General features: G+C 38.0%; 1 protein-coding gene across 2 annotated transcripts; it reads right to left on the bottom strand.

Annotated features, from left to right (window-relative positions):
• Positions 1–976: 976 nt before the first annotated feature.
• Positions 977–12,890, bottom strand: LOC121405808 (serine-threonine kinase receptor-associated protein-like). Of its 2 annotated transcripts, none has more exons than XM_041596763.1 (8): positions 12,807–12,890; positions 9,757–9,888; positions 9,251–9,386; positions 7,988–8,069; positions 6,352–6,524; positions 4,999–5,136; positions 2,870–3,006; positions 977–1,882 (listed from the first exon to the last, which is right to left on the bottom strand). In XM_041596763.1, exons 2-8 carry the CDS (start codon positions 9,875–9,877, stop codon positions 1,653–1,655), a joined length of 1,017 nt encoding a protein of 338 aa, XP_041452697.1. In that variant the 5' UTR covers positions 9,878–9,888; positions 12,807–12,890; the 3' UTR covers positions 977–1,652. The 2 variants fall into 2 exon arrangements, with proteins under 2 accessions (XP_041452697.1, XP_041452698.1); XM_041596764.1 differs by having other exon boundaries at positions 12,801–12,824.
• Between the last annotated feature and the right edge of the window lie 1,979 nt (positions 12,891–14,869).

Raw genomic sequence — 14,869 nt, forward strand, 5'->3', positions numbered from 1 at the left:
TTTATAAAAATGAGAGAGCAACTCCTTTATAGCTGTGACACAATAATAATAAAATTACATTTCTATAGCGCATACAGTTAATACACAAAGTCTCTATGCCCTTCATGCATGACTTAGGGGGCACTCGAGGCTGAAACTAAAATTATTTGAACAGATTAAAAATCAAACAAACAAACACTGAAAATTGTCTCTAATTCAGAGAAGAAATACATGTAACAATGTTAGGACATTTTAAAGCTTTGCATTATTTGGTGAAGAGTTTTTCCATTTCGTTTCATCTTTGTTTCACAAGCCGACTGAAAAGGCTCTTTAAAAACAACACAAATACAATATAAACAGTTTCATGAATATGCAGTGAGCAAGGCTTAAGCTGAGGATGTCATATCCCCATTTATTCTTTCATATTTTATTTCATAAAATTATATTTTTTTCCTACTTTTGTCACCAAGAATGGAAAAAAAGGATTGAAAACTGATTTGATGTGTAACATAATCATTGCCACAACTTATTTTGTTACCAGGGAGACATATCATACACCAACGCTACAAGTCTCACGCATTATGCGTGAGACTCAAGCATTTTGGACTCTTGTTCATCCCCTCAAATCTCCGTCTCACGCAACTTTCACAGCCTATCCCCATATACATTGTACAAAACGTCTGTGATCTCACTCAGATTCACAGAAAATCTCACGCATAGCTGGTCTTTGAACTTGGCATCTCTGCATACAAAATATATGAAAGTATTAAATAATTATGATTTCAAATAATCATATAAGAGAAAGAAAAGTGGGGATCTAAAATCATCAACCAACCTATTGCATATTCATGAAGAAGTGCTTATAACTGTTTTCACAAAACATTGCTAACTTTAAAATTCAATATCTTTGTCATTTAACCTATCTAAGCCGGGGGGGGGGGGGGGCCTCAACAAATCGCGCGATATTTTCGCTGCGCGAAATTTTTTGACCGCGTCGCCCCAGCCTCGATAGGGTTAAAACGCTTTGCTTGGTAAAGTTTACTCTTTTATTCAGATATGATATCATTATTTTCTGCTCAAAGTATGCCTTAAGCATGTACATGTAACATAATAAATAACATCTTTCAATGATAATGAGCTTTAGAGTGTGAACAACACAATGTATATTGGCATTCCTCAAAATTTAGGTTTTCCTTCTGTAGCCCTGTGCTTGCAGACTAAGTAGACCTTTCAATAAAAAAATTGTTACAAGTGAAATACTGAAGATAACGGCCTGGAGGGCCTATCTCACTGCCCCAGAACCAGTTGGTGACCTTTGACCCCTCAACTCTCTGCTGAATCCAAGGACATCTTTCGAGTTGTGTCTGCAAGATCAACAGTCAAAAATATTGTGTTTAAGGATTTTCTTTCAGCCTCTAGCAGGTCTCAGATGGTGATGTTCCATATTAAAGTGACTGAAGTGGAATCTTCAAGGCTTCTTTGAGGCTGGCAGGAAACCAGGGGTAATTGTTTTGATATTATTTGCGCTTTTAATCCTCTGGAAAAAGGCGCTTGACTGTTGTCATCATCATGGTAAGGTCCAAGCTGCTGCAATTGCCACGAATGATCAGCAGCTGCAGTCAAAGCTATGACCCTCTCCGGTAAGATAGGCCTTCCGGTTTCAGGATGATGAGTTAGCTTTCGACCTTGACCACCGTCGGAGGTGACAGGGCATCCGTTGTGACATTGCATGCAGGTACGCCATCAGCCTCGCTTTCACCAACCAACTTCCACAGTCCGTAAGTCTTGCCGATGTTTGTCTGCCAGAGGCGCAGTGTTCCATCCTCTGAACCGCTGGCGTACAGCTCCCCGTCCGGAGAGAATCGAACGCAGTGAACGGGACCGAAGTGACCCTTGTATGAAGCTGAAATGAGGGGGGGGGTGAATACAGGAATTAATTTCTTGAAATTTAGGGGATATTTCACAAAGATTAGAGATGTAATTAAATGTCTAGTTGGGATTGTGGTAACAAAGGCATGACAGCATTAGTCCATAAGAAGACGCAAAGTGGATCCACAATTGCTCAAAAAACAGTAAAACACAATTTCATGTATAAATCCAACACCCGACAGCACAAATATAATTGTCAACCTTTAAAGAAGCATCCATACATGTAGTTAAAGGTATTGTTTAACTTTGTGAGCAGCCGATTTAAAAAATTCTCAAAGCAAGATGAAACATGTGTACAAGTGCATGTATTAGAACTGATAAACCCTGGAAACAAACATTATTGAGAATGAAAGCTAAAACTACAAGGCAAACCCCGATTTAGTAAATAGGCGTCTTATAGACACCTAAATAGTACACATAAGTGTATGGGATGAAATTAAGATGGTGTTTCCAGTCACTTTATATTTCAATTTTTGAAGCACTAAATAATCAATTTCGAACGCAATTGTTTCAGGACTTCATTTTTGGAACATATCACAGACACAGGTGACAAGTGTGAACTTCTAGCTCAGATTTTTCAAAATTAAGTCAAACCAATGTTAACCAATCACTTTAAAAACAAAAGCTCCTTTTTAATCTACTGTACAGGGGCCACGGAACTGTGAAAGGGGGGGGACTGGGTGGGCTTCAGCCCCCCAAACAAAACTTTTTCCAAAACAGTGGACAAAAATGTAAAAAATACCATCTGGGTTCTGGAACTCAAAGGTTAGCTATTGATCGTACGCTTGATTTTCACGATTAATTGTACATTGTTGTCAATGGAATCAATTGTAGAAAAATGTTCTACGATCATTGCTAAGTTTTGTGCTACGGGCCCCTGATTGTGATGTTTTGTTTGCATGGTCAGCCCCTCCCCCACTTTCAAAAGCGTCCCCCGCTGTAGCAAATATATATGAATTACCTTCCTCTTTTCCGTCTTCGTATGAGAACCTGTAGATCTTGAAATCTTCTCCTCCACAAACAAACGTTTTCTTATCAGGACTGAGAGATGCTGAATACACAAGGGTCTCAGTGTCAAACTTTTTCATCTCTTCAAATCTAATGCATAGTATGATCAAAGAAAAATAATAACAAGGTGGTTAATGAAAAACGCGTATCGCCTCATTTTGCGATCAATAAAATATGCAGTATGATCTTTTGACCCCTAAATGACCTTTGACCTTATCATCCTCAAGAACACATGTGTGGTATTAACCAATGACTGTTTGAACCAAGTATTAACACAATTGATGCAGATATAAGAAATGAGAGTAAGTTGAACAGAAAACTTGAAAAAGGATGGACATGACCTCATATCATTCGACCTTTTCGCCCCTAGATGACGTCTGACCCCATCATCCACATGAACATACATGTGGTATTACTCAAGGTTCACTTGTACCAAGTGTCAACATAAATGATGCAGAAATAAAGAAACAAGAGCAATTTGAACAAAAATTGACCTTTTGACCCCAAGATGACCTTTTGACCCCAAGATAACCTTTGACCCCAAGATGACCTTTGACATCATATGTACTAATAATGAACATATCAACTGATGCAGAAATTAAGAAATGATAGCAAGTTGAACAAAAACTTTTTAAAGAGACCAATGGACTATTAACAGACTAACAGAAAAAGTGATCACTAGCCGCCCTTTCAGAAAAAAATGTAATTTGAACAATGATTCCAGTGAAAAATAAGGCTAATGAGGAATATTCAGCACATGTGAAACCAAACTAGAACATGATTAGAGTCACAAACGCTAATCAGAATGACAAATTCTAATTCTACTCTGGAGGTGAATTCCAGTTAAGTTTCACTCAATTTATGGTACAAATTTGTGTGTGAAAGGCTTGACCTCCAAAACATCTTTTGGGGGTGGAACTTACATGACCTTTCAAGCACTTCCGTAGATAATAAAACTGTCATGCACTCATTGTAGTTTGTATTTGCGATGAAGCGCTTTGATAAACAAGTCACCAAGGACATATGCCGCCTTCGCCACAGGTTTTGAGTAAGCGTGTGAGAAGGTCTGATGGTTCTTTCAGACGAATTGCAATCATCAATACAATGATAATTCAAGATTGTCGTGTGAAAAGGCCCTAGGTCTCTGCCGAACTTCGTTCCGGCGAGGGAAAAATAGAGTAATATTGAATGAAACATTGAATTACAAACGCAGGTAAGAATAAGGATTAACCGGCAAAACATCCAGGAAAATGTAGTTATTAAAAGGGTTCCAGGACATTTGCTCTGGCGAAAATTGCTCCACTCTAAATTCCACACACTAATGGAATAACCAGCTTCAACCCTATTCTAAACCTAACTCTAAATATGACATAAGACCCTATTGCAACCCTAACCCTATACATATAGCCTGTAGCAGTTGCCGCAGCAGCAAATGTTGTGTCACCATTAAACAAGGATTGTAATCACTCTGAAAGTGAATGGTGATTGCTGCATGGTGTTGGGGTGCACTGCTGTTGAACAGTCTCTCAAGATGAACATGATCAAATGAGATCAGAAGGGCACAACTTGCACACATGTATTGTGAAAGCAGCATAATGGGCAAACATCCCTGTCTGCAGTGTAGAATGACAAGAGTCCATAAGGATTAAAATCATATTGTGAATTGGGTTAACATAACTGTTTGTACAGATTAAAATTATATTGTGAATTGGGCTAACATACCTGTCTGTATTGTAGAATGATATAGTCTGTAAATTCTACAGTGTACAGTGTATTGTGAATTGGGCCGACATACCTGTTTGCATTGTAGAATATGGTCTCTTGATTTCTATTGTGAATCGAGGCAACAAACTACCTGTGCACTGTAGAATGATATAGTCTGTAAGTAAGTATTAACATTCTATTGTGAATTGGGCTAACATACCTGTATTTTAGGGATAAAAATCATTTTGTGAACTGGGCAAATATGCCTGTCTGTACCTTAGAATGATAGAGTCTCTATGGATTAAAATTCTATTGTAAATTGGGCCAACATTCCTGTCTGTAGGGATTAAAATCATTTTCTGAATTGGGCCAACATACCTGTCTGTACTGTAGAACGATACTGTCTTGCCATGGGTCACTACCAGGACCGACCCATCCCGGACCAGGTCTATGCCAACATTACTGGAACTGAGGGGAATCTTTCTAACCTCCGAGTTTGAGGCGATATCCCATATTCTACAGAGCAAGAACAGAAGAGAAAATACAAAGATTAATAAATACATTGTAGCAGTCTCCTTTTATAAACCGCTCTAAATCAGAATATCTCTAAGAGCTTCGAAGTCATTTATCGACAAAATTATAAACTGAGAAGTTATCGAATAAATATCTCCAAGATGGCAACATTCTTATAATGTCACCTGAAAACTAAAACCTGGGGCCCGTTGCAGAAAGAGTTGCAATCGATCGCAACTCGCAACTTGATTTTCAACCAATCAACAGCGCGCATTTGGGACTTACCATTGATTTTTTGACTTGTGTTTAAACGCAACTCTTTCTGCAATGGACCCCTGTACTTGTCGAGTCACATGATTTAATGCCAGTATTCCATGAGTGAATGATGAAGCCGGTTTTCCAGGTTTTCGGGTTCACAGGGTTAAATAATAGCCTGGTATCTATTTTTGTTCATACCAGAAAGTGTTGAAACAACACCGGTTTGGCGTTAGGTTGACACCAACTTGGCATTTAAGCAACACCAATTAGTGTTTAAAAATATTGGTTTGATTCTTACATGTAACTGGTGTTGTTTCAACTCTCCTTGAGTGTGGACTGATATAGATACCGGGCTGGTGTTACATCAACACCAAGTTGGCATTTAAGCAACACCAATCAGTGTTAAACCAATATCGGTTTGATTATTAACTGGTGTTGTTAGAACACTCCTCTATGGCGAGATGTAGATACCGGGCTGGTGTTACATCAACACCAATGTTTTTGCGGTGCACAAACCTGCACAGCAAAGACTGTGGTGTTAACCGGTGTACATCGAGGACCACACCAGTTATTTTACACTGGTGTTAAATTGGTGGTGTTAGCTTTACACCTATTGTTGCTACATTTACACTCTTTGGTGTCATGTTCAATCTCTAGGGTGTAATTTTAACACCTCAGGGTGTGGTCCTCTATTCACACCACTTGGTGTCAGTTTAAACACCACAGTTTTTACAGTGTGGTAGATACCGGGCAGGTGTTACATCAACACCAGTGTTTTTGCAGTGCACAAACCTGGTAGATACCGGGCAGGTGTTACATCAACACCAGTGTTTTTGCAGTGCACAAACCTGGTAGATACCAGGCAGGAGTTACATTAACACTGGTGTTTTTGCAGTGCACAAAACTGGTAGATAGTGGGCTGGTGTTAAATCAACACCAATGTTTTTGCAGTGTACAAACCTGAGAGTTTTGTCATCAGAGCAGCTGACGATAGACCTTGTATCAGGGAGGAAGCGTGCATGTCTGATGTGGTCCTCATGACCAGGGAATAACAGCGGCTCTGCTTCAGGGGCATTCAGATCAAATATCCTCAGGAGCTTCTCGTTACTTGCTGTAAGGAGTTTGCTGTTATCCTGCAGTATGAACGGCAATGAAAATAAAGGGTGTGTTCAATATCCTCCATTCCCGGTCGTAAAAGGAAACGTCTTTCTAATCATGATTCGGAGGAAAATTGAAACGTTGCAGTATGAAGGGCAATAAAAATAAGTGTGTTCAATGTTGTTGATTCCCAAACTTAAACGGCAACATGAATCATGATGGAAAAAGTGATTACAAATGGTGAGTTTAATGTCTTCTATTCCCAGTCGTAAAAGGAAACGTCTTTCTAATCATGATTCGGAGGAAAATTTAAACGTTGAAAAATATATTTCACACGATCAGCTCAGATTTTATGACCTTCGGACTCGCGAATACGACCCTCAACATGATTGAGTTTTGAAACGTCTTTAAATTTGCTCTCGCAGTAGAAGCCTACACAAGCACGTGCCAGAATTGACCTTTCTTGTGATGGGTTAAACTGCACACTAAACCTGCACTAATGAAAGCGGGAAAAACAATTTTCAAATAATTGGCTTTATATTTTCGACACTAAACGGTGCATCGTTGATTGTGTTTGTGTTTTCAATTATGATTCATGCTGCCGTATAAATTTGAAAACCAACATATATTTATAATGCTTTAACCAGAGCTGCCCACCTTCATTTCTTTTGTATAAAAAAGACCAAAATCTTTTTTTTTTGGAAAAAAAAGGATGTTTGCTGCACACCCATTACCGTGTCTATTTGTGTTGAAATATAGGAATGTGCTCGATAGAAAAGTACTTCATATTTCATATCTTAGCCTTTTTTGTGAATTTATTTGTAGATTTAAAACAAAAAAATAAAACTTTATGAAAGAGCCTGTTGTAATGTTTAAGTGCAAAGATTTGTTCAATTAATATTCCTGATTGAATATTCATTTTTGCACTTGCCAAAATAATATTGACATTTTAGTATCTAGAAATGTAACAAGAATGTTTGTGTAAGTGTAATTGATTTTTTTTTCATCCAATCTACTATATTCATTAGAACCAACCCCCCCCCCCTCTCCTCTTAAAAAGTTAATACAAATTTTAGGTATGGCAAGTCTCCCAAGTCTGCGCAGTCCCCCTTGTCTGCACTTACGCATATGTGCGCCATTCTAGTAAAAGAAAATATGCAACAACACAAACTTTCCACATGCAATTCAAAGACAGATATTAAAAAATTTCATGTGACGGCCTCAAAATGCAGCCTTTCTCATCAAAATTCCCAAACGTGGGGCACCATTTTTCATTCAATCTGAAAATGACTGCCCAAGGTTTTTTCCAAGAAAATCATACATTTTTTTTTCAAATTGCTATGAGATATTTGGCACAATTACTCAAGATAATATAAGGAACATTATCAACTCAAAGATTTTGTGAAATAAAAATAAAGAATGTTAAATCTGACAATGAAAATATATCAAAATTCTGTGAAATGGTAAAATAAGAAAATAGGACTAAAAACAGACTTACCGCTGAGAAATCCACTGATTTGACAATGTGTTTATGAGAAAAATCATGCAAGGCTTCACCCGACACAGCATCCCAGACTTTACTGTATGGTAGAACAAAACAAATCAAACATTCAAATAATATAGAACCTGATTGACTAAAAATGATAAAAATAGGTGTTCATTGGATGAGTCTCTGGACTTTAAACCACAAGGTCGGGGTTCCAATCCCATCGCAACACTCGCGTCCTTTGGAAAGGCATTTTATCTATATTTGCCACTCTTCACCCAGGGGTAGCAAATGCGTACCCTGTAGGAAGGAATTCCTTGAATGCTCTAGCGCCTGAACAGGGCAGCCATGCTAAAGCCAAGATGATAATAAGCAGTGCTTAGAAACATTTGTAGAGCTATACAAGGCAAACGCCAAGCGTTGTCTCGCCTGCATATTGCAGTCATGAAGAGAATGTATGTCAAAACTATGCTATATGACTTCCAAGGCTGTCAGCAGTTTAGGGAGTGAATTGTGGTTCTGACAGTTTACATATGCAATAATGCTATATAAATGTTGCATATAAATGCCTACTTATACAGTGCAGAGGTCCTAGTACTGGTGGTCATGCTGCCTTAAAATTTAAAATGTGAAACATGAAAACATAATTGAAAAAAAAATCCCCACCATCGGCCATTGCAGATTCTTTCAAGATACACATACATGTATATAGTTGTGCTTCTGAAATACTCTAAAATCTGTATAGTAGCCATGGATCTATTGCAATTTTGTCTTTAGTGGCTATTAAAATCCTATAAAAAGCATAAGAGATCCTGACCAATGAGAACCATGCTCTTCATAAATATTATCATTTGATGAGGTCAGCCAAACGTCAGAGATCATTTCCCGGCAGAACCTCATGCTTCGTAAATTCCTTGGTAAATTTAATAGCCATACCTAAATTGGTATCCCCTCCCCCCTGTCTATGTATCAATTTCAACTATCTTTCTTTGCTGATTTGTATTTTGTTTACGTATATCATGTAATATCATATCTTTGTCTATATCATAAGAAGTTCTAAATTATTTCATGCGAACAAATTGAATTTCCATTTGTACCCGATTGCATCATGGACAATAAAAAATATCTGAATTTATCTACCAATTTGAAAGGAATATATATGTTGTAAAAGATGTCTATGAAGGCCAGTATTTTTTCTTCTTTGGTTCCCTTATGTAGCCTTTATAGACAGATTTGACTGTATTCAAATATTCAAATTGAAACACTCAAACTTACGCAGAGAAATCAGCAGCTGCTGTCGCAGCCCTGGTCGCTTCTTTGTTCAGTGCTACACCCCACACCGCCCCCTTGTGGCCGTCGAAGGTTCCGATCCAATCTCCAGTCTCGCCTTGCCTCAGCATCGGCTTGCCATCTGAAATGGTGATCAGAAAACACAATATATTTCAAAATTAAGCTGGAAAGAGACTCAAGATATGTAGCAAAAGACTGATGTCATATCCAGCTCTGATTTAGTATTAGGTTTAACTTATTGCATGGGACAACCAAAGTGCTGAATTTAAGATTTATACTATAGAAAAAAACTGTTAAAGGCCTATTAAAGGCTCCGATGACTATTGGTAACACCTTCATCTTCGCCTTCCATATCCTTCTCAGGGAATCTCAGCTATTATTATTACTTTTATTACTATTATTATCATTATTATATATTGTCGTTATAGAATTCCTTCGTTTTTTTAAATAGTTTTGTGAAAGCGGGACCTCCTTACAGAGTTCAGACTCACCTTTACAGGCACTGATCATGAAGTATCCATGATTGGGTGTGGTATCACTGATGGAAATATCAACTACAGGACGGGTGTGACCTGGGCAGCTGATTGCCGTCTGACGAGCTGCAGTGGACATGATGACTTCACCTGAATAGAAAAATGATAACTGGCTTTCATATAGCACAGAGGTGTTGTGGCTCAGTGGATAACAACTCTCAACCCAGGTGTAGTAAATGGGTACCCTGAAGAAGGAATTCCTTGAATGCTCGATGCGCCCGATCAGGGTAGCTGCGCTAAAGCAGTGCTTAGAAACATTTGTATTATTAAATAAATGTTGCATATTATTATTAATATCCTTCTACAACTGCTCAAAGTGCTTCACAATTATCATTACATGGTCCCTGGATTCATAGCTTTTTTGACAGCCTGTGAGAGGCACACCTGCTAAACCAACCACAATGATGGTTGTTTCCCACCAGTACCCAATTAGCGCCTGGGTGAGAGTGGCAAAGGGTGGATTGATGATTTGCCAAAGGATTCTATTAAGCCACGGAGGGATTCAAACGAATACAGGTAACTAACGTCTTATCTAGAAAAAATTTTGAACAAACATACATAATAGATGTTGACGTTGCTGGCCGTCCATAGTTGTGATTGATCAGATCAATCGCAACTCTTTGTAAGACGGGCCCCAGGACATTGCATAACTGACACAGGCAGGGCATATTATTTGTATTACCCTATAATTTCAATACCGTACACCATATGTAGTGCATCGTTGAATAGGCAACGAGATAATCAATGCCTCATAAATGCCATAAAAATACCCTCCTTGCATCTATCTATCTATCACCCTTGATGCCTGAAGTAACGACCAACTGTATCGGAGTCAGAATCATTCTTAGAGGTACATCTTCAACATCCAACCTGTTGTATACCACGTCATTCTCTGGGTGTTAGAGTAACCCGCCAGGAATTTTTATATGTGCCGCCATTCAACATGCTCGACTTATTTCGCAAGCCAGCACAGTCAATCACCACAACACGCATCAAACAGTCTACATGTACATGTAGTTATAGATGCAGGCACTATCACTCGCCACATTATATTCTTGATTTGAACTCCGAAATCCCCTTTAGAGTCTGATATTTCCCTTAAAATTTTTATGCAGAATCTGCACCATATTTCCAGAACAAGTGGCGGCTTTATGTGTTTTTTTTTTGAGATTGTGAACACTCTCATGTTTTAGGATCATATCTTCAAGATGACCAATCTAAACAAAAAATTGCTAGCTCCCCAAAACACTTCAAAAAGACGTTCCAACGATTGTGACTTCAACTACATTTTATTTGCCTATCGGTCACCAAATGAATGCATTTGAGCCATTTATTTTCCCTTTTCCTTCTTTCCTTTTTTCTGGTAATGAATTTGGACAAGCTTGGATCCAAGACTAGAATCCAACTGGGCGTTGTGGCGTGCGCCTGTAATCCTAGCTGTGTGGAAGTTACAAATTGATGCAGAGGTTCGAGCCCTGGTCACGTCTTTCGGATGGTGACATTAAAGGTCGGTCCCAGACGTAAATAATCATATCTGATTGATACACGTCTGACAAAACTCAAATACACACACACACACACACGTTGTGGCGTGCGCCTGTAATCATAGCTGTGCGGAAGCTACAAATTGATGCAGAGGTTCGAGCCCTGGTCACGTCTTTCGGATGGTGACATTAAAGGTCGGTCCCAGACGTAAATAATCATATCTGATTGATACACGTCTGACAAAGCTCAAACACACACACTGTCAGAGCGAATCATCTGTAGACATTATTCTAAACCTATTTAACTCAGCAATGCTGAAAATGTCACTGTCACCTCCACACACCACTATTTCCAAGAAGAAAAAAGGAAACCTGAATGGAATCCAGAAGAGAAAGCCTACATGTACAACATTGGCATTGCTCAAGAAGCAAGGAAATCCTGGCAGTCAGATTCAGGCTTAAAATCACATACGGTACTGTATTGCCTTAGGCTTAGTCTTTAGACAAGCCAGAGCTGTTGATCGTGGGGGGGTTAATATGCTGATTTGGGTGGGGTACTATTGAATGCTTCTAAAGATAGATTTAAAAACTTAGACTTTCATTTGGAGTAGGCCTAGATATACCCTATTTTTTTTGTCAAACAAAAAAAATATTGCAAAAAGCCTGTAATCAGTAGAGGCGCACGGCCAATATTGGAGACTGTCTCCAATGTGGGAGATTATCTCCATTATCAGAGACTTTTATAAAGAATTTGGGTATCCAATTTCAGAGAGTCTCCAGTTTTGGAGACTAATTTCCTTTGTTTACATTTGCGGCAAAAGGATTACCTTGGTGGCAAATAAAAATGTGATAAGCAGATTCCTCATGAAAATTTAAACCTTTTCACCTTCTACTTTAAAAATTCATCGTCTACTTTTGTTTTGATAAGGATTTTTGTTGTCATCCACACACAAAACAAATGGGCTTCTGACCTCAGCGAGACAAACTTTTGGGTGGAAAAAATTGTGCTTTTGTTGGTGTTGTTTCTTTTGTCCTTTTGCAAAGGCAAAGCAAGTCTCCAATGTGGGAGATTGTCTCCCCTATTGGAGAGAGTCTCCCATATTGGCCGTGCGCCAGCCTAGGCCTACTGCCTTACTGGTATTAATTCTGGCTTTTTTCTGGGCAGGTAGCCTAACTCTTCTGTAAATTTGATGTTTTCAGCACATTTACTCTTGAGAATATAATTAAAAATATTTGTGGAATTTCAAACAAATTCATGCTAAGAAATTCCCATTTTCATGACCGAGTTCAAATGCGAAGACGTGCATGCGTGCGGCCCCGTATGTCACAAAATAAAAAAAACAAATTTTACAACAGCTGGGACTGAACTTAAGTCTTAAGACAAGTTCTGAACGACAAATTCTGACATTTTTACAATAAAATTACCACCATACAGGATTGATTAAAACGTCTTTTACTTTAATATTGGATTAATCATGACAATCTTTAAAATAAATTTACTCCTCAGCAATTACTTACACTTACCAATTATTCAACTAAAAGTCTAAACCAGTAAAATTGACCGGATTGCCCTCTCTCCGCCTAGCTCCAGCTCTGCATCATCTGCTCCGCTTCTTATTTTTAATGGAGTCATAGAGGGCGTTGAATTTAAAAGAGTAAAATGGGTAACTTGACAAAAAGTTGATTGTAAAACTATTTAAAAAAATAATAATAAATGTTGGCGAAGGTTTGAGGAAAATCAATCAAAGAATAGAAAATTATTAGAATTTTTAGTTACTTGATTTTTTTATTCGAGCAACTTTAGTATGGTAGTGGATCGTATTACCGAACACTTTTCATGAATTTGATCATATCAAACACATTATTCAAATAAAATTCACCAAACTTTCACCATAAATACACAAATACCTACAAAATATAAATATGTAGAAAGTTTGCCGAAATTATTTTTCATTTTTACGACATCAGCTTCCAATCGGACCCCTCTTCGCAAGTGAAATATTTTGGTCACTTGAAAAGGTATCGTATATTACCGAACGTGTGTTTTCTATGGGAAAAGGTGGGAAAACAACAAAGTCACTGATGAGCTATTTTGACCATACCCAGGACCAAAATCCAGTTAAAACCAATTACAGCAAAACCAATTGAAACCAGTTGGCCAACTGGTTTCAATAGGGAAATTGGAACAACTGGTTCCAATTGAAAACCAGTTGCCAATTGGTTCCAGTTAAAACCAGTTGGCCAACTGGAACCAGTTGGCAATTGGTTTCAATTGGTTCCAGTTGTTCCAATTTCCCTATTAAAACCAGTTGAATCCAATTGGAGGCAACTGGTTTCAATTGGTTCCAGTTGAAACCAATTGGAGGCAACTGGTTTCAACTGGAACCAGTTGAAACCAATTGGTTTCCAACTGGATCCAATTGGAACTTCCAGTTGGAATGAACTTAATTAGTTACAAATTAATTAACATTTGCACTATAAATATTGCTCATGCCAACACAGAAGCAGTGTTATATGTCTGTTAATACCAATGTAAAGGGCATTGATAAAACACAGACTTTCATATGTATACATGTATATGGAAGATCTTCAAATATATGTATTTTCATTTGATGTAATTCGGTAACAGTTAGTGGTGTACTAATTATCTTTTAATCTGTTCTAATTATAATCTTTAACATTTATGAACATGGTTTTCACTGCTAAGTATTCTAAAAACTTATCTGAAAAAAGTGTGGTACTTCAAATTGAAAAAATTCAATAGATACAATGTAAATTAGGATAAATCTGATAAAACATTAATAAGTGCACACTGGCAAAAAATATGCAAATTAACTGGTTTCAATTGGATCCAGTTGGGTTACTGGAAAATTTCCAATTGGTTTCCAATTGGAAATCATTTCCAGTTACCCAACTGGATCCAGTTAGGATTTCCAGTTACCCAACTGGATCCAGTTAGGATTTCCAGTTACCAACTGGTTCCAGTTAGGATTTCCAGTTGCCCAACTGGTTCCAGTTAGGATTTCCAGTTACCCAACTGGTTCCAGTTAGAAATCATTTCCAGTTACCCAACTGGTTCCAGTTAGGATTTCCAGTTACCCAACTGGGGATTTCCAGTTACCCAACTGGTTCCAGTTAGAATTCATTTCCAGTTAGAAGTCATCTCCAGTTGCTCAACTGGTTCCAGTTAGGATTTCCCGTTACCCAACTGGTTCCAGTTAGAAATCATTTCCAGTTGGAAGTCATTTCCAGTTACCCAACTGGTTCCAGTTAGGATTTCCAGTTGCCCAACTGGTTCCAGTTAGGATTTCCAGTTGCCTAACTGGTTTCAATTGGTTTCAACTGGAAATTGCTTAATTCCAGTTAAAACCAATTGAAACCAGTTGAAACCAATTGAAACCAATTGAAACCAGTTGGAAATCCAACTGGTTTCAATTGGATTTTGGTCCTGGGTATATTGTATATGGCAAAAAATCAATGAAATATCATTTTTAGACAATTGAAAAGGGCTAACTTCTGTATGTCAAAAGGATGTCAATAGACTAATGATTTCTTTTCCGTTTCTTAAAAGAAAACAAACACATTGC

The sequence above is a fragment of the Lytechinus variegatus genome, chromosome 19, assembly GCF_018143015.1.
Source record: "Lytechinus variegatus isolate NC3 chromosome 19, Lvar_3.0, whole genome shotgun sequence".
NCBI classification, from domain to species: domain Eukaryota; kingdom Metazoa; phylum Echinodermata; class Echinoidea; order Temnopleuroida; family Toxopneustidae; genus Lytechinus; species Lytechinus variegatus.

Excerpts from the sequence above, each read along its gene's own strand:
- LOC121405808 (XM_041596763.1), bottom strand. The coding sequence starts at position 9,877 with ATGTCCACTGCAGCTCGTCAGACGGCAATCAGCTGCCCAGGTCACACC. Across the intron at positions 9,387-9,756 it reads CATGATCAGTGCCTGTAAAG|ATGGCAAGCCGATGCTGAGG; the intron begins GTGAGTCTGAAC and ends TCACCATTTCAG. Across the intron at positions 1,883-2,869 it reads CGAAGACGGAAAAGAGGAAG|CTTCATACAAGGGTCACTTC; the intron begins GTAATTCATATA and ends CCCTCATTTCAG.